At 39.9% G+C, this 20,542-nt stretch overlaps 1 protein-coding gene across 3 annotated transcripts in view; it reads left to right on the top strand.

Moving 5' to 3' along the window:
• Positions 1–20,542, top strand: part of ACP2 (acid phosphatase 2, lysosomal) — a 658,601-nt gene that overhangs the window by 152,031 nt on the left and 486,028 nt on the right. Inside the window, exon 1 of one of the 3 annotated variants that reach the window (XM_044082704.1) lies at positions 4,700–4,868. The exons of the other annotated variants lie outside the window; for them this stretch is intronic. Within the exon in view, the coding sequence (XP_043938639.1) occupies positions 4,860–4,868 (9 nt within the window). The 5' untranslated portion in view covers positions 4,700–4,859. Of the gene's footprint in view, positions 1–4,699; positions 4,869–20,542 lie in introns of those variants that run through there. 3 annotated transcript variants of the gene reach the window in all.

Genomic DNA, 20,542 nt, shown 5'->3' with positions numbered 1-20,542 from the left:
AGTAGAGCGTTTAAATCTTGGGACTGCTGGAAGCTTGGAAGCTTGACACAAAGTATTTAGACTGCATTTTGCAGCCAGGGAAGTATATTTAAAATACTGCGCTTATCTTACCATTTAAATCAGTTTTGTGTGTTGTGTTTACTCTTTATCTGAAGTTAAAGCTATTAATTAAAGCATTCTTATAGTCTGCAGTGCTTTTCATGTGGTTTCTGTGCTAGGCCTATGAGCTCTGTGTGGACCATCGTTTTATTGCATTTTTACCAGTTGTCTTCTGAGTTTGTTTCCCACCCACCTTTTCCTTGTACTTTTAAACTCAAGATTCTCTGCTGGGGTGTCTTCTCTGCCGAGTCTACATGTCCTCCCTGTGTTTGAGTGGGTTTCCTCCAGGTGCCCCAGCTTCTTCCCAGATTCCAAAGACATGCCCCTTTTGGTATGTACCTCACAAGATCTCTACAACAACTGGAAAGGCCACAGAAATACCTCACAAATAGGATTACTGGCCTCAAACAGATGCCCTACGCAGACAGTCTCAAAAAAACTCCAGCTTTACTCTGTCGCATATCACCTACTCAGAGGCAATCTCTGCCTAATATACAAAGCTATGTCAAACCCAGAGCTGTTGGACGTACTCCACGTAAAGAAATCCCAATCCCTCCGAGCTACACGCTCTAGGGACCTAAACCTTGTCGCCACAATAAACAGAACATGCTGGAGGGATAGATTCCTGTCTCAGAGACTTCCCATACTCTGGGACAAACTACCTATCTATATCAAACAAAGCCCCTCATTAGCACTATTCAAGAAAAATCTTGATGATTGGATGGGAGATAGGAAATTCACCCCGGGGATCACTTCTGTGGCTCTGCTTGACAGGGGCATATGAAAATAATTTTCTTGGGTGGCAAAAGCCAGGGTACTGTTTGGCTAGGCTTATATAGGCCCTAGGCCAATAGCCTAGTACCTACCTATGAACCTATGCAGTAGGTGAATTGGACACGTCTAAATTGGCCATAGGTGTGAATGTGCATGCGAATATTTAGTATGGAAGAAGTTCCATGGCAGGGCTAACCACCCAGCAGTGTAAACTTTGGCTCTAGATGATTGTCACTGGTGAAGTGACATCCCGACCCCATGTTCAAAAATGGGAAAATGGGTTTGTGGATAGATGGATTTTAAACCTGGAAGCTTTTGAGCTGCCTGCCCCTACTGTATATGAGGCCTTGGAAGCTCCTCCCAGTCTTATCTCCTGTGCTCGTCTTACTGGTTACTGACAGAAACAACTTGTTAGGGTACTTTGAAATTTCATTAAAGTTTGTGAGTTCTTCTTTGCTGGCTTGTCTACCTTTGACTCTCCTCGTAATTACTTGTAGCTAGTTGTTAGATTTGTTTATGGTACTTTTTCACTTGTGGCTAACTAAAGTGTGTTTTTACATTAAAATTACTGGGAATACAGTGGAAGTGGAAAGGTAGTGTGGTCTGTTTGAATTGGGAAACACACAGGAAGGCTTAAGGTGAGATTGTTTCATCCGGCAGTGGGCATTTTAGGAATTTAGCTGTTTGGTATTACTGTTATTTGAGAACTACTTTTGCTGTGTTTTTATATTAAAAAGTGAAGTTCCAGGATCATCCATCTTGTGGTAGAAGGTGTTTACCAGGTCTCTGTGAGTTGGGAAGCACTCCAGGTAGCTTAGAGTGTAGTCATTCATTGGCCAGAAAGAGTTTTCAGCTTTTTTCTGTTTGTTATAAATTAGGCGCTTTTTCCTCAGGGCTGTTCAATGCTCAGTGCTTAGTGGCAGTTAGCAGTACCGATAAAGCTAGTACTTAAGACTTTAACCTGTAACACACAAAGGATTTCCATGGAGCTAAGCTTAGGACAGCTACATAATGTGTCAGACAGCATTAATATGAAATCATAGCACAATCTAACATCAAGCCTTAATCATAGACAACACTCTGGTGACCCCTGTAAATCCAAGTCCCCAAACCATAATAGCCCAACCCTAATGTAGGTTCTAACAACATGGATTTGCATTTTTGCAGCTAGCTTGGTATATATGGTCATCCAGAGACAATGTTGCAGCTGTTTCTTATACTCGGACAACCTTTTAATCCTTAAAGAAACTAACACAGTATGTAAGAGATGCACAATTTTCTTGGAGGCAAAAAAATCTTGCTTTCAGACAACAAATACAATTCCATGTTGGTTAACAGGATGATGATCTAGAGTTTATCCACATCCAAATCACCATAGATAAGGTTACTTACCATGCCCTGACCCACGTAGCCCAGCTCTTACCTAGACCTACTAGAGGTGCTCACCAACCAACCAGTCAAGTACCCTTTTCATTGGAGACTTTAACTACCCCTGTGTAGACTGGGAAATGTACACTGCCTGTAACTCACAGGCACAGCATTTCCTGGACTTTGTCAACATAAGTGCCCTGTACCAGATAGTGCACACTTCAACCGGATGATCCAACATATTGACATATTGGACCTCATACTCCTCTCATTGGTGAAGTCAAACCACAAAGCTGTCTCCCTCAAAATAAAAATCAACCTGGAAAACCCAACTAAACCCATAATATGATAATTCACTAGGCTTAAAATGACCCACAAGGGCAGTTTAGCTTAGTACTGACCTGTGAATCTATGAAATAATTCTAAAGCAAACTACATCCTGTTAATGCGACGGTTTGTCAAATTTCACAACCGCCCCAAACCCGAGAACACAGCTATGTATGCAGAATTATTTACAGAAGCCCAGTACAAACATGTAAATGGCTGCATTGAGGCTGCCATAGCCACCAGACGTATGTCCAGATCTAACACTAAAAACAAACCCCACTGGTGGAATCCTTATGTTAACGGTGTATATCGAAAGAAATAAGTTATGGCCAAATCAAAAAGAGCAAGTCTCTTAGAGACAAGACCTCTCTGATTAAACTAAGAGGTCTAATAAAGTCCAACAAGGCCAATTATGAGGTCAGGATAGCATCCCAGGCTAAGGGCAGTCATAAGGCCTTCTTCAGTTATGTCATCAACCTTAAAGGTAACCATCAGCAATGTGCAGAACTGGTGGTAGATGGCTCGACCTTCACTGACCAGGGTGACCTAGTGAATCTACTGACTGGTAAATTTAGCTCTTCAAAGGAGTGGGAGTTTGGTGTAATGGTTAAGGTCTTTACCTTACAGACACAAGGTGCAGGGTTTGAATTTTACATTGGGTAATTGGCTAGGCTTAAAATCGCCCACAAAGGCAGTTAGCCTAGTACTAATCTATGACCTTTACTCCGCATTCTCTCTCCCACTTCCTCATGTGAAATTCCTTCTAGCATATACTCCTTAACTATCAATAGGGAGCAGGTCCTGTTGGTGCTGGCTAAGGCCAGAAACACTGCTTTAATAGGCCAGATATCCCTGGTTGCCTCCTAAATAGCCTAAAACATGACCAAGCAGGAGCTCTTGAGGCATGCTTCAACTACATTCTTAAAACAGGTTGCATGCTAGGTGATTGGAGGGCCACAGTGGTCATCTCTCTTCATAAGAGTGGATCATCATCCATCCCTGAGAACTACAAACCCATCAGTCTGAAAATTCGTTCCATGGCTTTGCTTATTGGGACTTATCATGGAAATGATGAACAAGGACATTGGCATCTTGCAGACATTATTGGACTCAATCCAGTTTGACTTTAAGGGAAGTCCTGCCTACTCAGCCTAGTGGTCTATTTGAGAGGGTCATCAAGGCTATGGATGAGGGGAAAATGGTGCATTAACCTACCTTGACCTGGCCAAGGCATTCGATACAATGCCCCACTTAGGTATTGTTGCCAGACTCTCAAAACTAGGCAAAAATCTCTGGGTAATTCACTGGATTGCTGGCTGGCTCACAGTTGGGACAAAAAAAAAAATCAGGATCGGTGAGATCACCTCCACCAGACCACCAGTCACTAGCGGAGCACCCCAGGGCTCCGTGTTGGGCCTGCTCCTGTTTGGTATCTGCTTCTCAGAAGCTAAGGCTAATGTCAAAGGCCTCTGTCTCACCAAGTTTGCAGATGACTGTAAATTGGTAGCTGTCATAGATTCCCCTCATGACAACAACATCCTACAAGAAGGTCTAACACAAACAAATGACTTGTGTCAAAGCCATGGACTAAAACTCAAAGTGAAGAAATGTATTATAGTGCCTTTGAGAAATCATCAACGCAAGCTAATTACTTCATCAGTAAAACACCCCCTAAGAGTTGAGCCAATAGTTGGGGATCTGGGAACATATGTAGGTAGCAATCTGGCCTTCGATCAACACATAGACAAGATAGTAAGAAAATCCTTCTATGCCACCCAACTTGCTACTTCTTTACCAACATATTCCACTATATAGGTGTTCAAGGAAGTCTGGGACAAAATGGAGTTGGGTTGCATTGCACGGCTAGTCTTTTAAAGACCCTGGTTGTTGTTAGTGTAGTATAAATATATGAGACAGGTAGGTCTTTTAGTTTTGTGATGCTATAAATTGCCATTTTTGACTGTGTATAACATGTAAAGTATGTTGAAAAATGGGCTGCATAGAGGAGCGGTGACTAGCATTGTCACCTCACATCGTGAGGTTCTGTGGTTTGGTTCTCATCTGGGGTACATCCTCTTCTGAGACTGCACGTCCTCTGTATTTTTGCATTGATTTTCACCAAGTACTCTGGTTTATTCCTACATTTCAGAGACATGCAGAAGGTGGATTGGTAGCTCTAATTTGTCCATAAGTATGTGTGTATACTCTGAAACTTGAAGAAAGACCTGGTAGTGTACTTCTTTTCCGCAGTTGCCTCTCCGGATAGTGAAAGCTGTTCATAGGGTGACTGTATGAGCCAGGTATGACTCAACAATAATAAATATTGAAAAATGTTGCTTAAATGAACATTTAGTATGTTTAAGTATACTATCTGTGATTAAGTTTTAAGGTTGTTCAAGTGCTGTAAAGTTCTGACAAACTTATGTTATCTTGTAGTGCCGGACTGCTTTTATTATTTCTGTATGCATTTCCAGAATGTTTATGACTATGGTGTCTGAAATGTATTTTATTTATTACCTCGTTATATTTTTTTCTCATTCTACTTTTGTGTGGTTCTGTATTATTGTGTACTAATGCAAATATTAAAAAGGCAGCTTTTGTAAAAAGAAATAGTGAAACAGAAATAAGCTGCAAGAGTGAACCCTTTGTCATGTCTTGTACTCCATTTCCTTTGCTTTGATTCTGCGGTAGTATCATGTACTAAGACAAACAGAAGGAAAACAAAGTGGTTAACTAGCAGCAGTAGCAGCTCACAATTGTTTTGGTATCTTTAGGCTGCATAAAAGATGGTTCCAACATTCACATTATATGTGCAAGAAAACTGCCCCTAACTCTTAACTTTGCAACTTAACCTTTGAAAAACCCTTTCTGTAACACTGCCACTATTCAGATCAGCTATGCCTTATTGTATTATTTTACCATGACCCCCCCCCATTAATATTCCAAAACGTGCATGTTGATTGGCCAGCATGCACGTTGTAAATCGACTTATACTAATGGAAAAAGGTCCGGTCGCCCTGACTTTTTCCATTAGTATAAGTCTCTTTTAAAACACTGTCTCGCTATGTTAAAAGAGTTTAACATAGCGACACAGGTTTAAAAAAAGCAACGGAGATCTCCGTTGCTTTTTTTAAAGCTGTCTCGCTATGTTAAATGGGTTTAACATAGCGAGACAGCTTTAAAATAACATAGCGAAACAGTAAAAAGCAACAGAGATCTTGCTTTCTCCGTTGCTTTTGGCCACAGCTCTGATGTACTGCGTAGGCATGCGTAATACATCAGAACTGCCGCGGATACCAGCCAGCTGCGGAAGGGCAGCAAGGAGGCATTATACAATGCCATTATTTAAGAAAAGTAATTATTTCTTTTCTTAAATAATGTCATAGTATAATAGCAATAACCCACTTCTGGGTGTGGGTAATGCGGGATTTACCCACGGTTGTCTTTGTTTCGCCCTCGGGACCAAACCACGCCAACTGTGGGTAAATCCCGCATTACCCACACCCAGGCGTGGGTTATTGCTATATTGGTATCTCTTTTGTTTTATTTTGACTGTGAACTGATCACAAAAGTAGACTCTAGGCTAGATTCATTAATGCCTGCACTGTGTACATAGTGTACACGATCTGTATTCAAGACTGTTCCCACTGCATTTTTTTGTTTTCTAGTCACTCAGAAAGAATACACTATGTACATATTTTGTACAGTTTGTGGTAACCTTTATAAATCCCCTGGATATTTAAGTCTGCAAGAAACTTAGTAGGAAAAGTAAAATTAGGAAGAAGAAGGTGTGAGTTATGCTTGTGTTATCTGTTCACTCAGAATGGTGTACACGTAATGTACACTTAGTGTAGCAGTTAATGAATCCCAGGGTCTTTTTTTTTTTTTTTTTTTTTTTTTTGTGATTAAGTTAATGTGAGATTTGACTGTATTTTGTTGGTTCAGTATTATGAACTACTGGTGTTTCGTTTTGTTTTTTTGAGTGTTTAGTATTTTTAAATGAACTCATGCAGAAGTAAACTCAAGTATACCTATACTCTACAGCAGCGTCTCTTTGACTCCCACCAGGTTTGGAGTGCACGTTTTAAACGGCATACATTGAACTAAGATATTTTCAGTTCTGCAGCAGAATATATTGCACCAGTTCCACCTGGAAGTTACTAGAGGTTTGTGGTCAAGTAGCCTGTTTTCAGAGACTTCCATTTTTGTGACTGTTGACCTATTTTGGCTTCATTAAGATGTAGGTATTCATACATGGTAAATATCACAAGGAAGTGCTTCTGGCTAGTGAGTGCAAACACTTGACACCGAATTTTTGTAAAGCACTTTCTTCTCAGGTGTCATTTGGACTTGTTCCTTGCCGAAATTCTCATTTACCCATCATGATTCAGTGAATCAGTTACATTTATTTCAAGTGTAAATTGGAAGTCTAGCAACAGTACAAACTTGCTTTAACAAGTTCATGTGGCTTTACAAATAGTCATAAATTATCCACCTTTTTCCATTTTTAAGTGTAAGTTCATTGACAAGCTGAAACAAAAGTACATTGTTTCAGGACTTTGGAATCAGCACAAACATAAATGCTCTCAGTGCAGGTTTCTGCATACATTGCATACATTCAGTGTAAATCAAACAAATAGTGCCTTCCAAACTAAATCCTGGAGGTTAATTCCCTTCCCATGGTTAGGGGAACCAACTAAAAAAAAATCTGTGAAGAACCTCACCAGTCTAAAGACTCATAGCTTTCAGGAAAATAAAAACTAACAGTGACCCTGCTGAAGTACCACATTTTCCAAAAGAATATAGTAGTGGTAAGATCCTTTGCAGTATAACATAACAAAAAGGTGGTTAAAAATGAAAATAGGACTCTCAAAGCTACTTCTCGTTTGATGACATTTCTCTGTTTGTAAATATTACATCATACACTCAGTGAAAAGAAAACAGACCTTGGCTGTCAGGATTCTGGGGAAATGAGGAAGAAACAAAAATTCAGTTACTGAAAGTTTTTTCCCCCCTGTGTAATAAGCCTTATTTAGAGTCTGATAGATTAATAGGTCTAGAGGTAGTTATTAGGCTTGCGGCCTAGAAGACCATTGAGAAGCCTAGGCCAATTTCTCAACTCTGTACGGTTAAGTGACTTGCAGTTGACGTGGCTTGTTAAGTCACACAGTAGGGAGACGAATGATGGGGTATTCTGTTGACAACAGGGAAGCAGCTTGTCAACAGCTCATACCTGTAATCCTCTACACTAACTATTTGAGTCCATCTTCCTGAGAAGAAAAGCCAGAATTGTATTTAGGTCTGTCAGCACCTTGGGGAGTCACCAGAGTGGCACCAAGTGATAATAATGATGATGAAGATAATAATGATAGTAATCAGAGTAATAAAAATCCCCTGAAGTTGAGGACCAGAGACAAAAAAGACCTTCTGTAACTGTTGCCAAATGAATGCATCTGATCAGCAACTCCTCTGAGGAGCCAGTCGCATGCTGCAACAGTAGCTGTCCCCTTCACTCTGCCCTATTACAGTACTGAGAAAGCTGTTCACGTTTTTTCTCTTTAGAATGGCAGCTCCAGATCATTTGGCATCCAGGTGTGCAGCTTCTTCTACAGCTTCCAAGTAGCCTGACAATTGTCAACTTTCATACATGTCATGCAAGTGTAAGGACTTCCTATAGCCACAGGGTAATCCTCCAAATTGCCTTTGTCGAAAGACTTGGTCTGAACTCAGGCCTATACCCTAGAGCTCCTCCCAAGACACATTTCAGGTCATGACCTGTCTTCCTGTGGTGCTGTTATTCCTTATATGTTCCCAGGAGCATACCCATTGCCTCGTATTCGCCTTCACTAGCATGCCCTTTTTGGAAATGCAGTCCTTGTTATGGTATTTGCTGCTTCTGTAATGTCAGTCTCTGGTAGTTTTCTGTGTGTGTGTGTGTGTGTGTGTGTGTGTGTGTGTGTGTGTGTCTAATACGTGACTGATTGTCAGCTGTGGTGTAGTGATTGTAATGATTGTAAAAGGCAACTAATGTAGGTTCCTTTTGGGACCTGATGTGATTGTGATGCCCTTTTTATATTACTGCTGCAGTCAACCAGTTTTTGCTGTTGATATGTATTAATATATATAGTATATATATTATACAACTGATATAAAAAGTGTACACACCCCTATTAAAATGCCAGGTTTTGTGATATAAAAAATTAGACCACAATAAATCATTTCAAAACTTTTCCCACCTTTAATGTGACCTATAACTTTAACAATTCAATTGAAAAACAAATAAGTCTGTTAGGGGAAAAAATATTAAAAAAAAATGTACAATAAGGTGGTTCCATAAGTGTGCACACCCTTACACTAATACTTTGTTGAAGCATTGTTTGATTTAATTACAGCATTCAGTCTTCTTGGGTAGGAGTCTGTCAGCATGGCACATCTCGACTTTGCAATATTTGCCCACTCTTCCTTGCAAAAGCTCTCCAAATCTGACAGATTGTGAGGGCATCTCTTGTGCATAGCCCTCTTCAGGTCACCCCACATATTTTCTATTGGATTTAGGTCTGAGCTCTGGCTGGGCCATTCCAAAATTTTCTCCTGGTGAAGCCATTCTTTTGTTGATTTGGATGTACACTTGGGGTCATTGTCATGTTGAAAGGTGAAATTCCTCTTCATCTTCAACTTTCTAGCAGACGCCTGAAGGTTTTGGGCCAGAAGTGACTGGTATTTAGAACTGTTCATAATTCCCTCCACCTTGACTAAAGCCCCAGTTCCAGCTGAAGAAAAGCAACCCCAAAGCATGATACTGCCACCACCATGCTTCATTGTGGGGATGGTGTTTTTTTGGTGATGTGAATTGTTGTTTTTGCGCCAAACGTTCCCTTTGGAATTGTGGCCAGAAAGTTCAACCTTGGTCTCATCAGACCATAACACATTTTCCCACATGCTTTTGGAAGACGTGATGTATTGTTTTGCAAATTTTAGCCTGGCCTGGCTGTTTTTCGGTGTAATAAAAGTCTTCCATCTTGCAATCCTACCCCATAGTCCAGACCTATGGAGAATACGGGAAATTTTTGTCATAATTGGTAGACAACCAGTACTTGCCAGAAATTCCTGCAGCTCCTTCAGTGTTGGTGTATGTCTCTTGGCTGCCTCCCAGATCAGTTTTCGTCTGGTCTTTTCATCAATTTTGGAGGGACATCCAGTTCTTTGCAACGTCACTGTTGTCCCATATTTTCTCCACTTTTTGATGACTATCTTCACTGTCTTCCAAGGTATATCCAATGCTGTGGAAATTTTTTGTACCCTTCTCCTGACACCTTTCAACAATGAGGTCCCTTTGATGCTTTGTTAGCTCCCTGCGAACCATGGCTTTTGCTGTAGCAGGCAATTGAGTAAATGTCAGGAAAATCCTGCTAGGGCAGCTGAAATTTATTTGGAGTTGATCAGAGTTTCTTTAATTGATGGCAGGTGTGTACCCAAGAAGACTGAATGCTGTAATTTAAATCAAAAGGTGCTTCAACAAAGTATTAGTTTAAGGTTGTGCACACTTATGCATGTTTTTTATGTTTTATATTTTTTGTTTGTTTTTCAATTGAATTGTACAGGTTATAGATCACATTAAAGTTGGGAAAAGTTTTGAAATGATTTATTGTGGTCTCATTTTTGTATATCACAAAAACCTGGCATTTTAACAGGGGTGTGTGCACTTTTTATATCCACTGCATCTTTATATTTACAGGACATTGGGCTGAATTGGGCAAGAGAGGTTTTTTGTCTAATAGTACAAGTGTTTAAAATATGTGCTTGTATTTAGTGAGACAAATGCTTGTTTCTAAACTGAAGTAAAGGTTGCAGGAGGCAGCTGCATTTGTTTAAGGCAGCAATTTGGGCAGGAGGCCGTATCACATATAAATGCAGTACAAATGTTTAATAAAATGCAGTAAACAGTTACATTACATTCGTTTTGATTGGTCAGGCAGGAAATCATGTCATATGTAGTATTATAGTACAGCTGCATAAGATAAAAATCGTTGTAATGGCTTATCGCAGTATTATTGTCTGCCATCTTGTTTTCTGTTCCACATAGTCTTGCAAAAACATCTTAGTCCTCTGGAAAAAAAAAAAAAAAAAATTTTTTTTTTGGTTTCAAACTAGTTTTCAGCTCATTAAATACGAGAAGTAGCAAGTGGGAGAATTGAGATATGGTGTTCATGTTCCTTAGGAAGCCGTTTGTATCCTTCAGCCCAAAGGTCAGGTTTCTGGTCTTAGGTGCCTAATGCTGTTGTTCCAGCAGTTATTATTCAGAAAACTTCTCCCCAAAGACTCCAGCTGTAAATACCCTAGACAACAGCACCAGGGTGATGGAAAGGCTGTGAAAATGGTTGTATGTATTCTCTGAGTTTACATGTGTTTAATTGCATTTTGCGCATGGTGGATTTCAGACATGACATTTCTACAAAGTGTGTTAAATTGTTGAGTAGTTGCCTACTGGGCCATTTAATGATCATTCCCTCGTCAAGACCTCCATTGTTTGACCATTTTCATGATGCTTGTTTTGTGCAGCTAGTTCAACCAGAGCTATGGGATTTGGCATTGCTGTTTGCTGACATGCATGTTTTTGTTTAACAGATTTTGCCAGAGAAAAGATGACATTTATGGATACTCCTTTTCCATGTTCCTTCATGTTTGATCTGGGAGCCAAGGCATGTCTTGTGAACATAAAGAAGGCAGATAAAACCCACACCAGTATGGGAATACAGTTCAGCCACCACAGTGTTCCTTTGCTAGGAAGCAGGTTGGCCAAAGTGAGATATAGATTTGTATAGGTTACTAGTGCAGGATAAAACAAAGGAATAAATGCCCTTTGAAACTTTCATACCTTGGAGAAATTTGAGTCCCTTTTGAAATTGATATATGGGTGCTCGTATATGCCTTGCATTGTAGGTTGTTGGAATTATGTTTTTATATCTGAGACACTGGTGCAGAGTAAACTGGAGAAAGATGTGTTTTCCTGAACTTTGCCCTTTCAAAAATGTTAAGAAAATGCTAGTCCCTTTTGAGATTGCCATGTATGGTTAGGTCCCTGAATACTGTCAGTGAGTCAGCACTATTGACCAGCTACTCACAACAAGTGGGCCTTCACTGAGTCAGGCCCTAGATAAAGGGCTACACTTGGTAAATACATCTTTTTCTAGATCCTTTTTCTGCCTGACCACCGTTGAGCCTTTTCCCATTGGACTGTAGACCATTTTTTTCCCTTGGGATGAGAATCTTTTTCTGATAACACACAAAATCAGCGTGCAAGGATCCAATAAAGGCTGTCCCTCCTGAAATGTTGCCTAATAAATATCCACAAGGCCACAATGCGAAAGCAAATATTCACTTAAAAAGCAAACAAAAATGTTGAAATAAAAATCTTCTGTTTTATTAACAAATGACTAGATTAAGCGCTTTCATCTCCCTACAGGAAAACATCTTCAGAATAATTTTTTTCCTGTAATGAAACCACTTAAATCCATTTGGATAGTTCATCAAAACCTTCCTATTTGTCTAAACATTAATTAATTAAATACATTCAGTTAACACATTAAAACACATTCATTTACGTACAAAAAGTTATTTCTTGAAATATTAAACTAAGCATTTAAAATAATCATTTAAAATACTAATTTTAGCTTATTTACATCTGAAGCTTTTAATTTTAAGGCTGGAACAATTGAAATATGATCGTTTAATCCAGGGAATGTACAAGCATCTAACCTTAATTGCCATAACATCTCTCCATATTCGAGTATGGTTTCCTAATCTCCTCCCCTATCATTGTGTTCCACTTGTTCTAATACCCACTTAAAATCTGAATGGTCACACACTAGCACATGACAAAATAGAACATTGTGTTTCTTTTTTCTTTCCTATATCGTACATGTGCTCATAAATCCGCCGTCTTAAGACAACGTTCCGTTTTGCCTATGTAAAACCCTCAGCAAAACGTACAGTACGTGATGCAAACAACCCCTTTTGAATAACAACTATAATACTTAGTAGCTGTTAATTTCTTTTGATCCCTTGGAAAAGCTAGAATGTTATTATTCGCTATAAAGGGACATTGGGCACACCTTCCACATTTATGTGTGCCTGTCCTATTTATAGTTCTGTACTTATTGCTGTCTTTTTCCTTTCCAGGATTTTCTTCAAATTGGGGTTCCTCTTTTATAACTGTACCAAAGTCTTTTACTACAAATTTCAGACCTATTGGGCATCCTTTTAAACATGTCCCATACTCTGTTAATGGTCCTTTTTATCAATCTCATGTCTTGGTTATATGTAATCACAAAGTATGGAACCCTGTCCGTTGCTTCTACTTGTCTTGCATCTCTTCTTCCAAGTGCCTCACTTGTCAATAAAGGAAGATAAATTGTCCCCCATCCCTCTAAAATCTGTTCCCTTATTGGCACTGTAAAACTATCGGGACATTTCTCTCTGAAAACAGGAAATGTACGTAGTCAAACTTGTGGATCAAGTCCTCCCTTTCCGAGGTCATCCAGGCGACCCTTACTATTTGCCCCTGGACAATGACTGAGTCATATTTGTACTTGTTGTGGAGTGACCTGAGTGCGTGTGTTATGTGGCAGATCCTGGCACCTGACAGTAACTTTCTCCTTGTTTAGCCTGGTGAGTGGAACATCAGTATGCCTGACTATAGAGTCACCTATGACTAGAGTGTTGAGTATGTTGTTATGCCTTATGGGCTGTGGTTGAGTGGCACACTGAGATTGTGGGCTGTGTTGGGGGTGATGTTTGCTTGCGTTTCTGCTTTGGAGGTCCCTGTTGCTTGGGCAGGTTTTTAATTTAGAGCCTCCACGAATGTAGGTGTGTGTTTTGTGTTTCTATGTATGTGTTTCGGTGGTGTAGGTTTTGAGGGACTATGTGATGAGTGTGGTGTGGTGCAAGTGTTTACCTTCTCCTCTTGACTGTCTAGTCCAGTCTTGGGTGAAGAGAGCTTTGCTTCCAGTTTGGCTATATAAGTGCATCTCTCACAGGTTGTAGTGTTGGGTGGTAGGAGGAGAGGGTTGTCTGTGTACATGAGGCAATTGCTGCATTGCTCCAAGATGCCCAGATTCATCAGGTAGACAGGAGAAAACACCGGGAGCTGACCATTAGACATGCCTGGATAGGTGCTTATTTATTAAGTACTAAAAACTGCTTTCCTCTAGACAAGTGAGGAAAGTTGAGCACTGTAGTAATTTGAAGCTTATTTAGTGTTTACAACGAGTTCTGAACAAGTGCTGAGCTCAAAGAAACAGATTTGAGTGCTGAAACTAAAAAATGGCTAGTTCTAAGAAACAAAATTAAGCTAGAAGGCTTCTCTCCAACACAGAGAGGTTTGGGGGCTCAGAAACTTACAAATAGTCCTGGATACAGCAAATCTGTATGCGGACTAGAGTACTTGAAAGGCAGGAAACAAACTTAGAAATTTTTTTTCTTCCCAAATGCTCTCTTTGTACACAGTAGGAGTGCCTGAAATCAGAATATGACCTCACTGCACTAAGTTGAGTGAACAAATGAGATGGGCCCAGAAGGAGTATCCAAATACAAATTTACAAGAGGGGCGGGCAATTTCAAAGCCACCAAGATAGCTGTAGAGACAGAGAGCCACAATTTTCAGTTCAATTAATATTCAGTACGAAACAAAAATACATAAAATGCAGTACTATATGAAAAAAGTGCAGATAAAAGTGTACTTACATTTACTTATACGTCCAGTTGATTGCAGGCAGATCTTAGCTGGCCAAAGCTCAAGTATTTAGCAGAAAAAAAAAAATGTACCACTTATATAAGACAGGACAGCCCCTCAGCTGAAACACAGAATATCAAAGTGAAACTACCCCCACTACTATCAGTGGCTAAACTTCTAACAATATCTGTGTCGAAGCACAAGCTCTCTGTAGAAACAGAGAGCCACAATTTTCAGTTCATTTAATATTCAGTCTTCTTCTTCTTCTTCTTCTTCTTTTCTTTTATCCCGTTTAGGGGTCTAGCGGGCGGATCCACACACCACACATACTGAATGGCAGTGGGTTTTGCGGTGTCGCCAGGCCAGCCGGCCCCCTTCCACAGAAGGCACTCACACGCACACCTAGGGCTCACCAGGTAGTGAATCCACCACAGCAGCAGCAGCATGGGATGTGGGAGAGGGAAACCGGAGGGAGGAGCCACGCAACCACAGGGAGACGCAGACATGACTCCGCAGCAGACCCCAGCCAGAGGAGGGAATCAGGAGACCATTGCAAAAACAAAAATACATAAAATGCAGTACTATATGAAGTTCTTTCACCTTCATTTCCTTCCAGAGCAGATGAAGACTACAAATGCTTCTCTACACTAATAGCCTAGAACTTTACATCCCACTACACTTTTCCTTTATATCATCTTTTACTAAATGGTTGTCCTTTGGTTGGTAGAATAAGGTATATCCCACCTCTGTAGAGTAGCCATAAATTCACACTGTTGTTTTGTACAACTGATATGCTGTTTTCTGGATTGTCTCATAGTAAAGGAATAGGGATTTAAGAGGGTTTGCAGTGGTGAGACCAGAAGTAACGGTGTGATTCAGTTCAGGAGTCTTGTTAAATACCACCAGTACCCTTGTCTTGTGCAACTAATCTTTCCTTGATTTTTAAACTTAAGTCAGGAGAAAAAGCACACAAACAGCAGCTAAAGCCCGGTAACATATAAAAAAGTAAAATAAAACCAAAACAAATGATCTGGTCACCACGGCCAGTTTAAAATAAAAAATTTTAATAAAAAAACAAAAGAAATTCAAAAGTTGAGAACTTTTAGGCAAAAGTCCTTCTTCAGATCTTAAAAGCACACAGCAAAGCAACAGGAAACCACAAGGCATAGAGAATCAACCAATGGACACGCAGTATTAATTAAACAATCTCCTTGCTCTAAGTGTTGGCTTTAAAGGAACTGTGTTGTTTAAACCAGGTAAACTGTTTGCTTTCAAGTTAATCCGTTTCATCTCGGCAAACTCAGTGCTCTGCACAGTGCCCCCACCTCTCATTTCTTGCTATCAGATGTATTACCATAAACTTAAAACTTCGTCCTGGAAAATACTGTGCGTGTCTTCCAAGTGCATTGGTTGTATTCTGCAGTCTAATGTCACTAAAGTGTTTCAAAACTCAGTCCTTCAACAACATATTTGCTTTACCTACATAAAAACAAGAGCACCCATCACATAAAGCAAGTATACCACATTCTTGCTCCTGCAATTTGCATGTAACTTAAAATCAAAAACTTGTCCAGAGCATGGATGGCAAAAAATAACTTGCAGAAGAAATACACACATAAACGTTGCACAAGCTGCAAGGAAAATTACCTAACTTATTGGTCACAGAGGCAGAGCTCGCTCTAGCACACAAATCTCTAACACAGCTGCCTCCTAAGGCAAAGAGCATTCCTGAAGCTAAAGCAAGGAAAGAGACCAACAACCCTGGGTATGTTTCATCACTGTACTTGCAAGACAAAATAAAGAATTTTCCAGGACATAGTTTATGGTAATACAACTGATTGTAAGAAATGAGAGGTGGGGACATTGTGCAGATCACTGAGTTTGCTGAGATTAAATGGATTGTTAAATTGAGAGCTAACAGTTTACCTGGCTTAAACGGCACTGTTCTTTTAAAGCCAGCACTCAGAGCAAGGAGATTGTTTAATTGATACAATGAGTCCATTGGTTGATTCTCTATGCCTTGTGGTTTCCTTAGTGCTTTTAAGTGTTTTAAGATCTGAAGAATGGCTTTTGCCTGAAAGGCTAAGCACTCACCTCTTGTATTTCTTTTGTTTTTGATTAAAGTTTTTTTTTATATTTAAGCTGGCTGTGGTGACTGGATCATTTGTTTTGGTTTGATTTTTAGACTTGTCATCACTGACCTAGTTTTTTTATGTGTGTCTGAAATTTCTGTCACACTCTTCAAGAATCAGAATGTGGACTGTCTTTATTATTGTTTTTTTTTGCAAGGCTTAGAATCTTAAAATCAAAATTCCCTCTTTCTGTTTGTATTTGAAAGCTGTTTTGCTGGATGGATTGATATTAAGTTTGTGTTGGTAGCTCCGGTAGATCAAGTATAATATTGTAAAAAGTGCTACTAGTAACTTAAAATAGTAAGATAACAGAATTATGCTGGAAGAAAACTCTCCAGTCTACTATATTCAGGGACCAAGCCTTGACAACAGTATTAGTAGTAGAAAAAGATACAGCTTTAATGCACAGAACATTTCATTTGTAAGAATGTGGCTCTACTATACTCGGGGACCAAGCCCTGGCAACAGTATTAGTAGTAGCAAAAGGTGCAGCTTTAATGCACAGAACATTTCATTTGTAAGAATGCGACTCATGAAAGCATACACAGTTGTTCTTCTATTTATTTAATTGTACTTTAGATTATTACTCTGGGAATATGACATTTGATTGCACAAAGATTGGTGATATGCTCTTAATAAGGACTTAATTAGGCTTGTAGTCGTCAGCCTTTATCCCTTTCAGTGTATGTGTAAAAGACATCTTCCTAGAAAACCTGCAGTAGTACTGGCTGCCTTGGTTTAGCTGCTGTCTTCTAACACTTGTTGTAGTGAGGTCTTTACTAATTCTGAGGCATCATTGTCCATGTCATTATGTCATTAACATGTATGCATTCAAAAACTGAATATTCATGTCCAATAGATCTGGCATTTTGACAACTACTGTTGTCCTGTACAGAGTATTTTGCTTTTCAAGAGCTTTCAGTTCTGCTTAGACTACTGTAGCCCTGAAATATACATTTCTTTTTTGATTCTACCACTTCTTATTATGAAGTACCAAGGCACCCAGTGAAAAGAAGGATCTGAAACTCCTAACCCAAAGCAGTAGAGGTCTACATCTCTGTGCTAGGATGACTGTGGAACCAACATTCGACTTGCATTATGGCTGGGGTATTCATACTAGACCAGTCTTAGTTTAGAAATGGTTATTCTGCATGGTTCTGCTCATCAGCATTTTTGGACATGAGGACTGCTTTGCATGTGAGGTTTGTCTGCTACTGATTTGTGTAATCAGCCGATCTTAGCCTCTGGTTAAAAAAAAAAAAAAAGCAGTGTGCATTAGTGAACAAACAAAATAGATTTTAAAACAGGATATGGTCTGTGGCTTGGTGTAATTCATATACAGTTGCCAAACACTTTATATATACATGTTTCTTGCATTAATTCTAAAAATACTCTTTCATATGAAACCCCATATGTAAACAATCTTACTGACTTGGAATCCATTGATATGAAAAATAAGAACAGCACAAAACATAGCTGATTCATAACTTTCATAAAGAGGAAGTACTGGGTTTTGGCTTGACAGTTTGCAGCTGCATGTGTTAAGGGCAGCAAAATCATGCAAATTATTAAAATGATATGATTTCGCTTTATTGTCGATCTTCTCTGCAGCCTTAGGGTTATAGTTAAAACTTCCAGTGAAAGCATTTCACCTTGGATTTAAAGGGTAATTATTACATTTTTTAGAAAGATTTTAATTTCATGTCTGTTCTGAGCAAATTACTTTGTGTTATCCTCTTGTGACATCTACATACGAGTGAATCATCAGGTTTTTCAGCATTTTTGTGACAACTGTAAATGTGCCAGGAAAATGCAGAAGCAGGGGTAGTACATTCTTCATTGTTTGTCTAGAATGGAGTTGGACCAGACTTCTGCATTTAATTTCATTTGATCCCCTGATCTTAGTTCACATATTTCAGCAGTCTTGTTTTTTTCACATTGATTATCACCCCCCATTGACTGAAACCTTGAAACATTTTGTCTCATTTAAGAAAATAAGAAATGTGCTAAGTTCATTTCCCCTTCTATGCACTCGAACTTTATAATTCATTTTTATGCCTGTCCATCATGCCTGTAGGATACATAATGAGCGTTTCTAATTATGTTCATAGGTTCATAGATTAGTACTAAGCTAACTGCCCTTGCGAGACATTTTAAGCCTAGCCAATTATCTCTTGTGAGATTCAAACCCTGCACTTTGTGTTTGTAAGGCAAACACCTTAACCATTAGGCCACCCTCCCCTATATGTGCTGTATGAGTCTTTCTACCTGCATGTCAGTGATTTAATAGCTAGGTTTTTCATGTGTAAATAAATGCCTGTGAAAATAGTCTATATGTTGTCTGCACATTAAGTCCGGAGACATTTGAATTTCATTCAGTTTTTGCACTTGTGTGATTTCTGAATGACAATAAAGTTTACTTTGACTTTTGAGTGTCCTTTTAACCTAAGTGTAGTTTGGGACTGACAGTAGGAGTTCCTTTGCTTTAAACACCAGGGCAGGGGCTAGACAGAATTGGGGTAATCTGTAGGATTCATTGCCAGCAAGTTCCAAAGATGCACACAGTTTTAATGGGAAGCCTGTTGAAACCTATTCAGATTTTTTTTTTTTTTTTTTTTTTATATTGAGCGGACTATTATCAATCCTATCACTGAGTTGGAAGGATGGAGGGAAAGTCCTTTTGATTCTCTGATCTTCTGGAAGCTCCCATTCCAGTTGCTGACTGAGTCGGGTCTGATGAAACTGCAGAAGAGCTATCAAGTGCCAAGGCACACTGGGGAAAAAAAGGATCAGAAACTCCTGACCCTGAGCACTTGGGGTCAACCTCTCTGTGCCAGGATGCCTCTGGAACTGATAACAGTAGAGTTGAGGACACCAAGGCAGCAGTCTGTGCTGAAGACAGCCATGCTGTCAACACCAACATGGGGGTGAACCAGATCTGGGCTGGATCCGAAGTCAGTGGAGCTGAAGGGAGGTTCAGAAGAGGAAAAGAAGTTATTGGAACTGACAGAACAAAACCTTGAGCTGTTGGTACTGACTGAGAAATCCCCTCAGCCCTTGGAGCCGAGGGGGAAGGAGATGATTCACATCCATCTGGGTCTTAAGGAAGGATTTCAAAAGCTGGTCCAAATCAACATTTTTAATGCTCCTTGAAGATCTTGCAGATCTAGATGAAGCCATAGACTGAGGCTTCTCAGGTCCAGACATAAAGAAGGCAAACTCTGGGTCATAAAGGGAGAGTCACAGACCCAAATGGGGCAACATAGGGGAGAATTCTGCAGGGATAATCGGATGAAAGGACAAAAAAGTCCTGCCCAGACCAGAGCCACTGAAAACTAGGTGCTTGGGGATATTCTGATCCACTAAAGTTGTCAGATCAGTCAAGGGAGAATAGTACCAGAATAGTACTGAATCTGAAGGAAGAGTAACTACAAGTGCAGCCGAATATCTTGGGGTCTTCATATCCATGGAAAATAAGAGGGGGAGAATCTGCCTTATATTTTTGGATTCCCTCTCCCAGAGTTTTTGCGTTTCTCGCTCTCTCTCTTTTTCTCTTTGCTTACCTTCTCTCTCTGAGATTCTGCCATTATTTTTTTCACAGAAGGCCTGTCAAGTTACTTCTTGTCAAGCTTCTTGGTAGGAGAAGTGGATGGAGAAGGCAATGCAGAGGCAGCCAACAACATCTTTACCACTAACTTAGCCATGTTGTCTGTAAGGGCTGTAGTTCCCAAGGCCTGACAATCCTTATCAAGATGGGTGATGCCCAGACAAATCACGCACCTTTGTGAGTCCTTGACCCTACTCAGTTTGGATTTGTCAAAGGGATAGCATGCCTGTTAAAACCTGGTGGAGTTCTTTGAGACCGTCACCAAGGCCCTGGACAAAGGGAAGTCCTATGCATATAGACTACCTGGACTTAGCCAAAATGTTTGACACTATCCCCCACTCGGGCATCATTGACAAACTCGCCCAACTAGGCATCAACCCGTATATTGTTAGATGGGTCGCAGACTGGGTCATTGATTGAACTCATATAATCAAAATAGGAGAATCCACCTCCCAACAGCAGACCCCTGTAATGAGTGGTGTTCCATAGGGATCTGTCCAGAGA

Source organism: Protopterus annectens, chromosome 9.part0, assembly GCF_019279795.1.
Source record: "Protopterus annectens isolate FY-2018-M chromosome 9.part0, PAN1.0, whole genome shotgun sequence".
NCBI classification, from domain to species: Eukaryota; Metazoa; Chordata; order Ceratodontiformes; family Protopteridae; genus Protopterus; species Protopterus annectens.
Note: the sequence above shows the minus strand (reverse complement) of the source record. Positions and strands in the feature narration are given on the sequence as shown.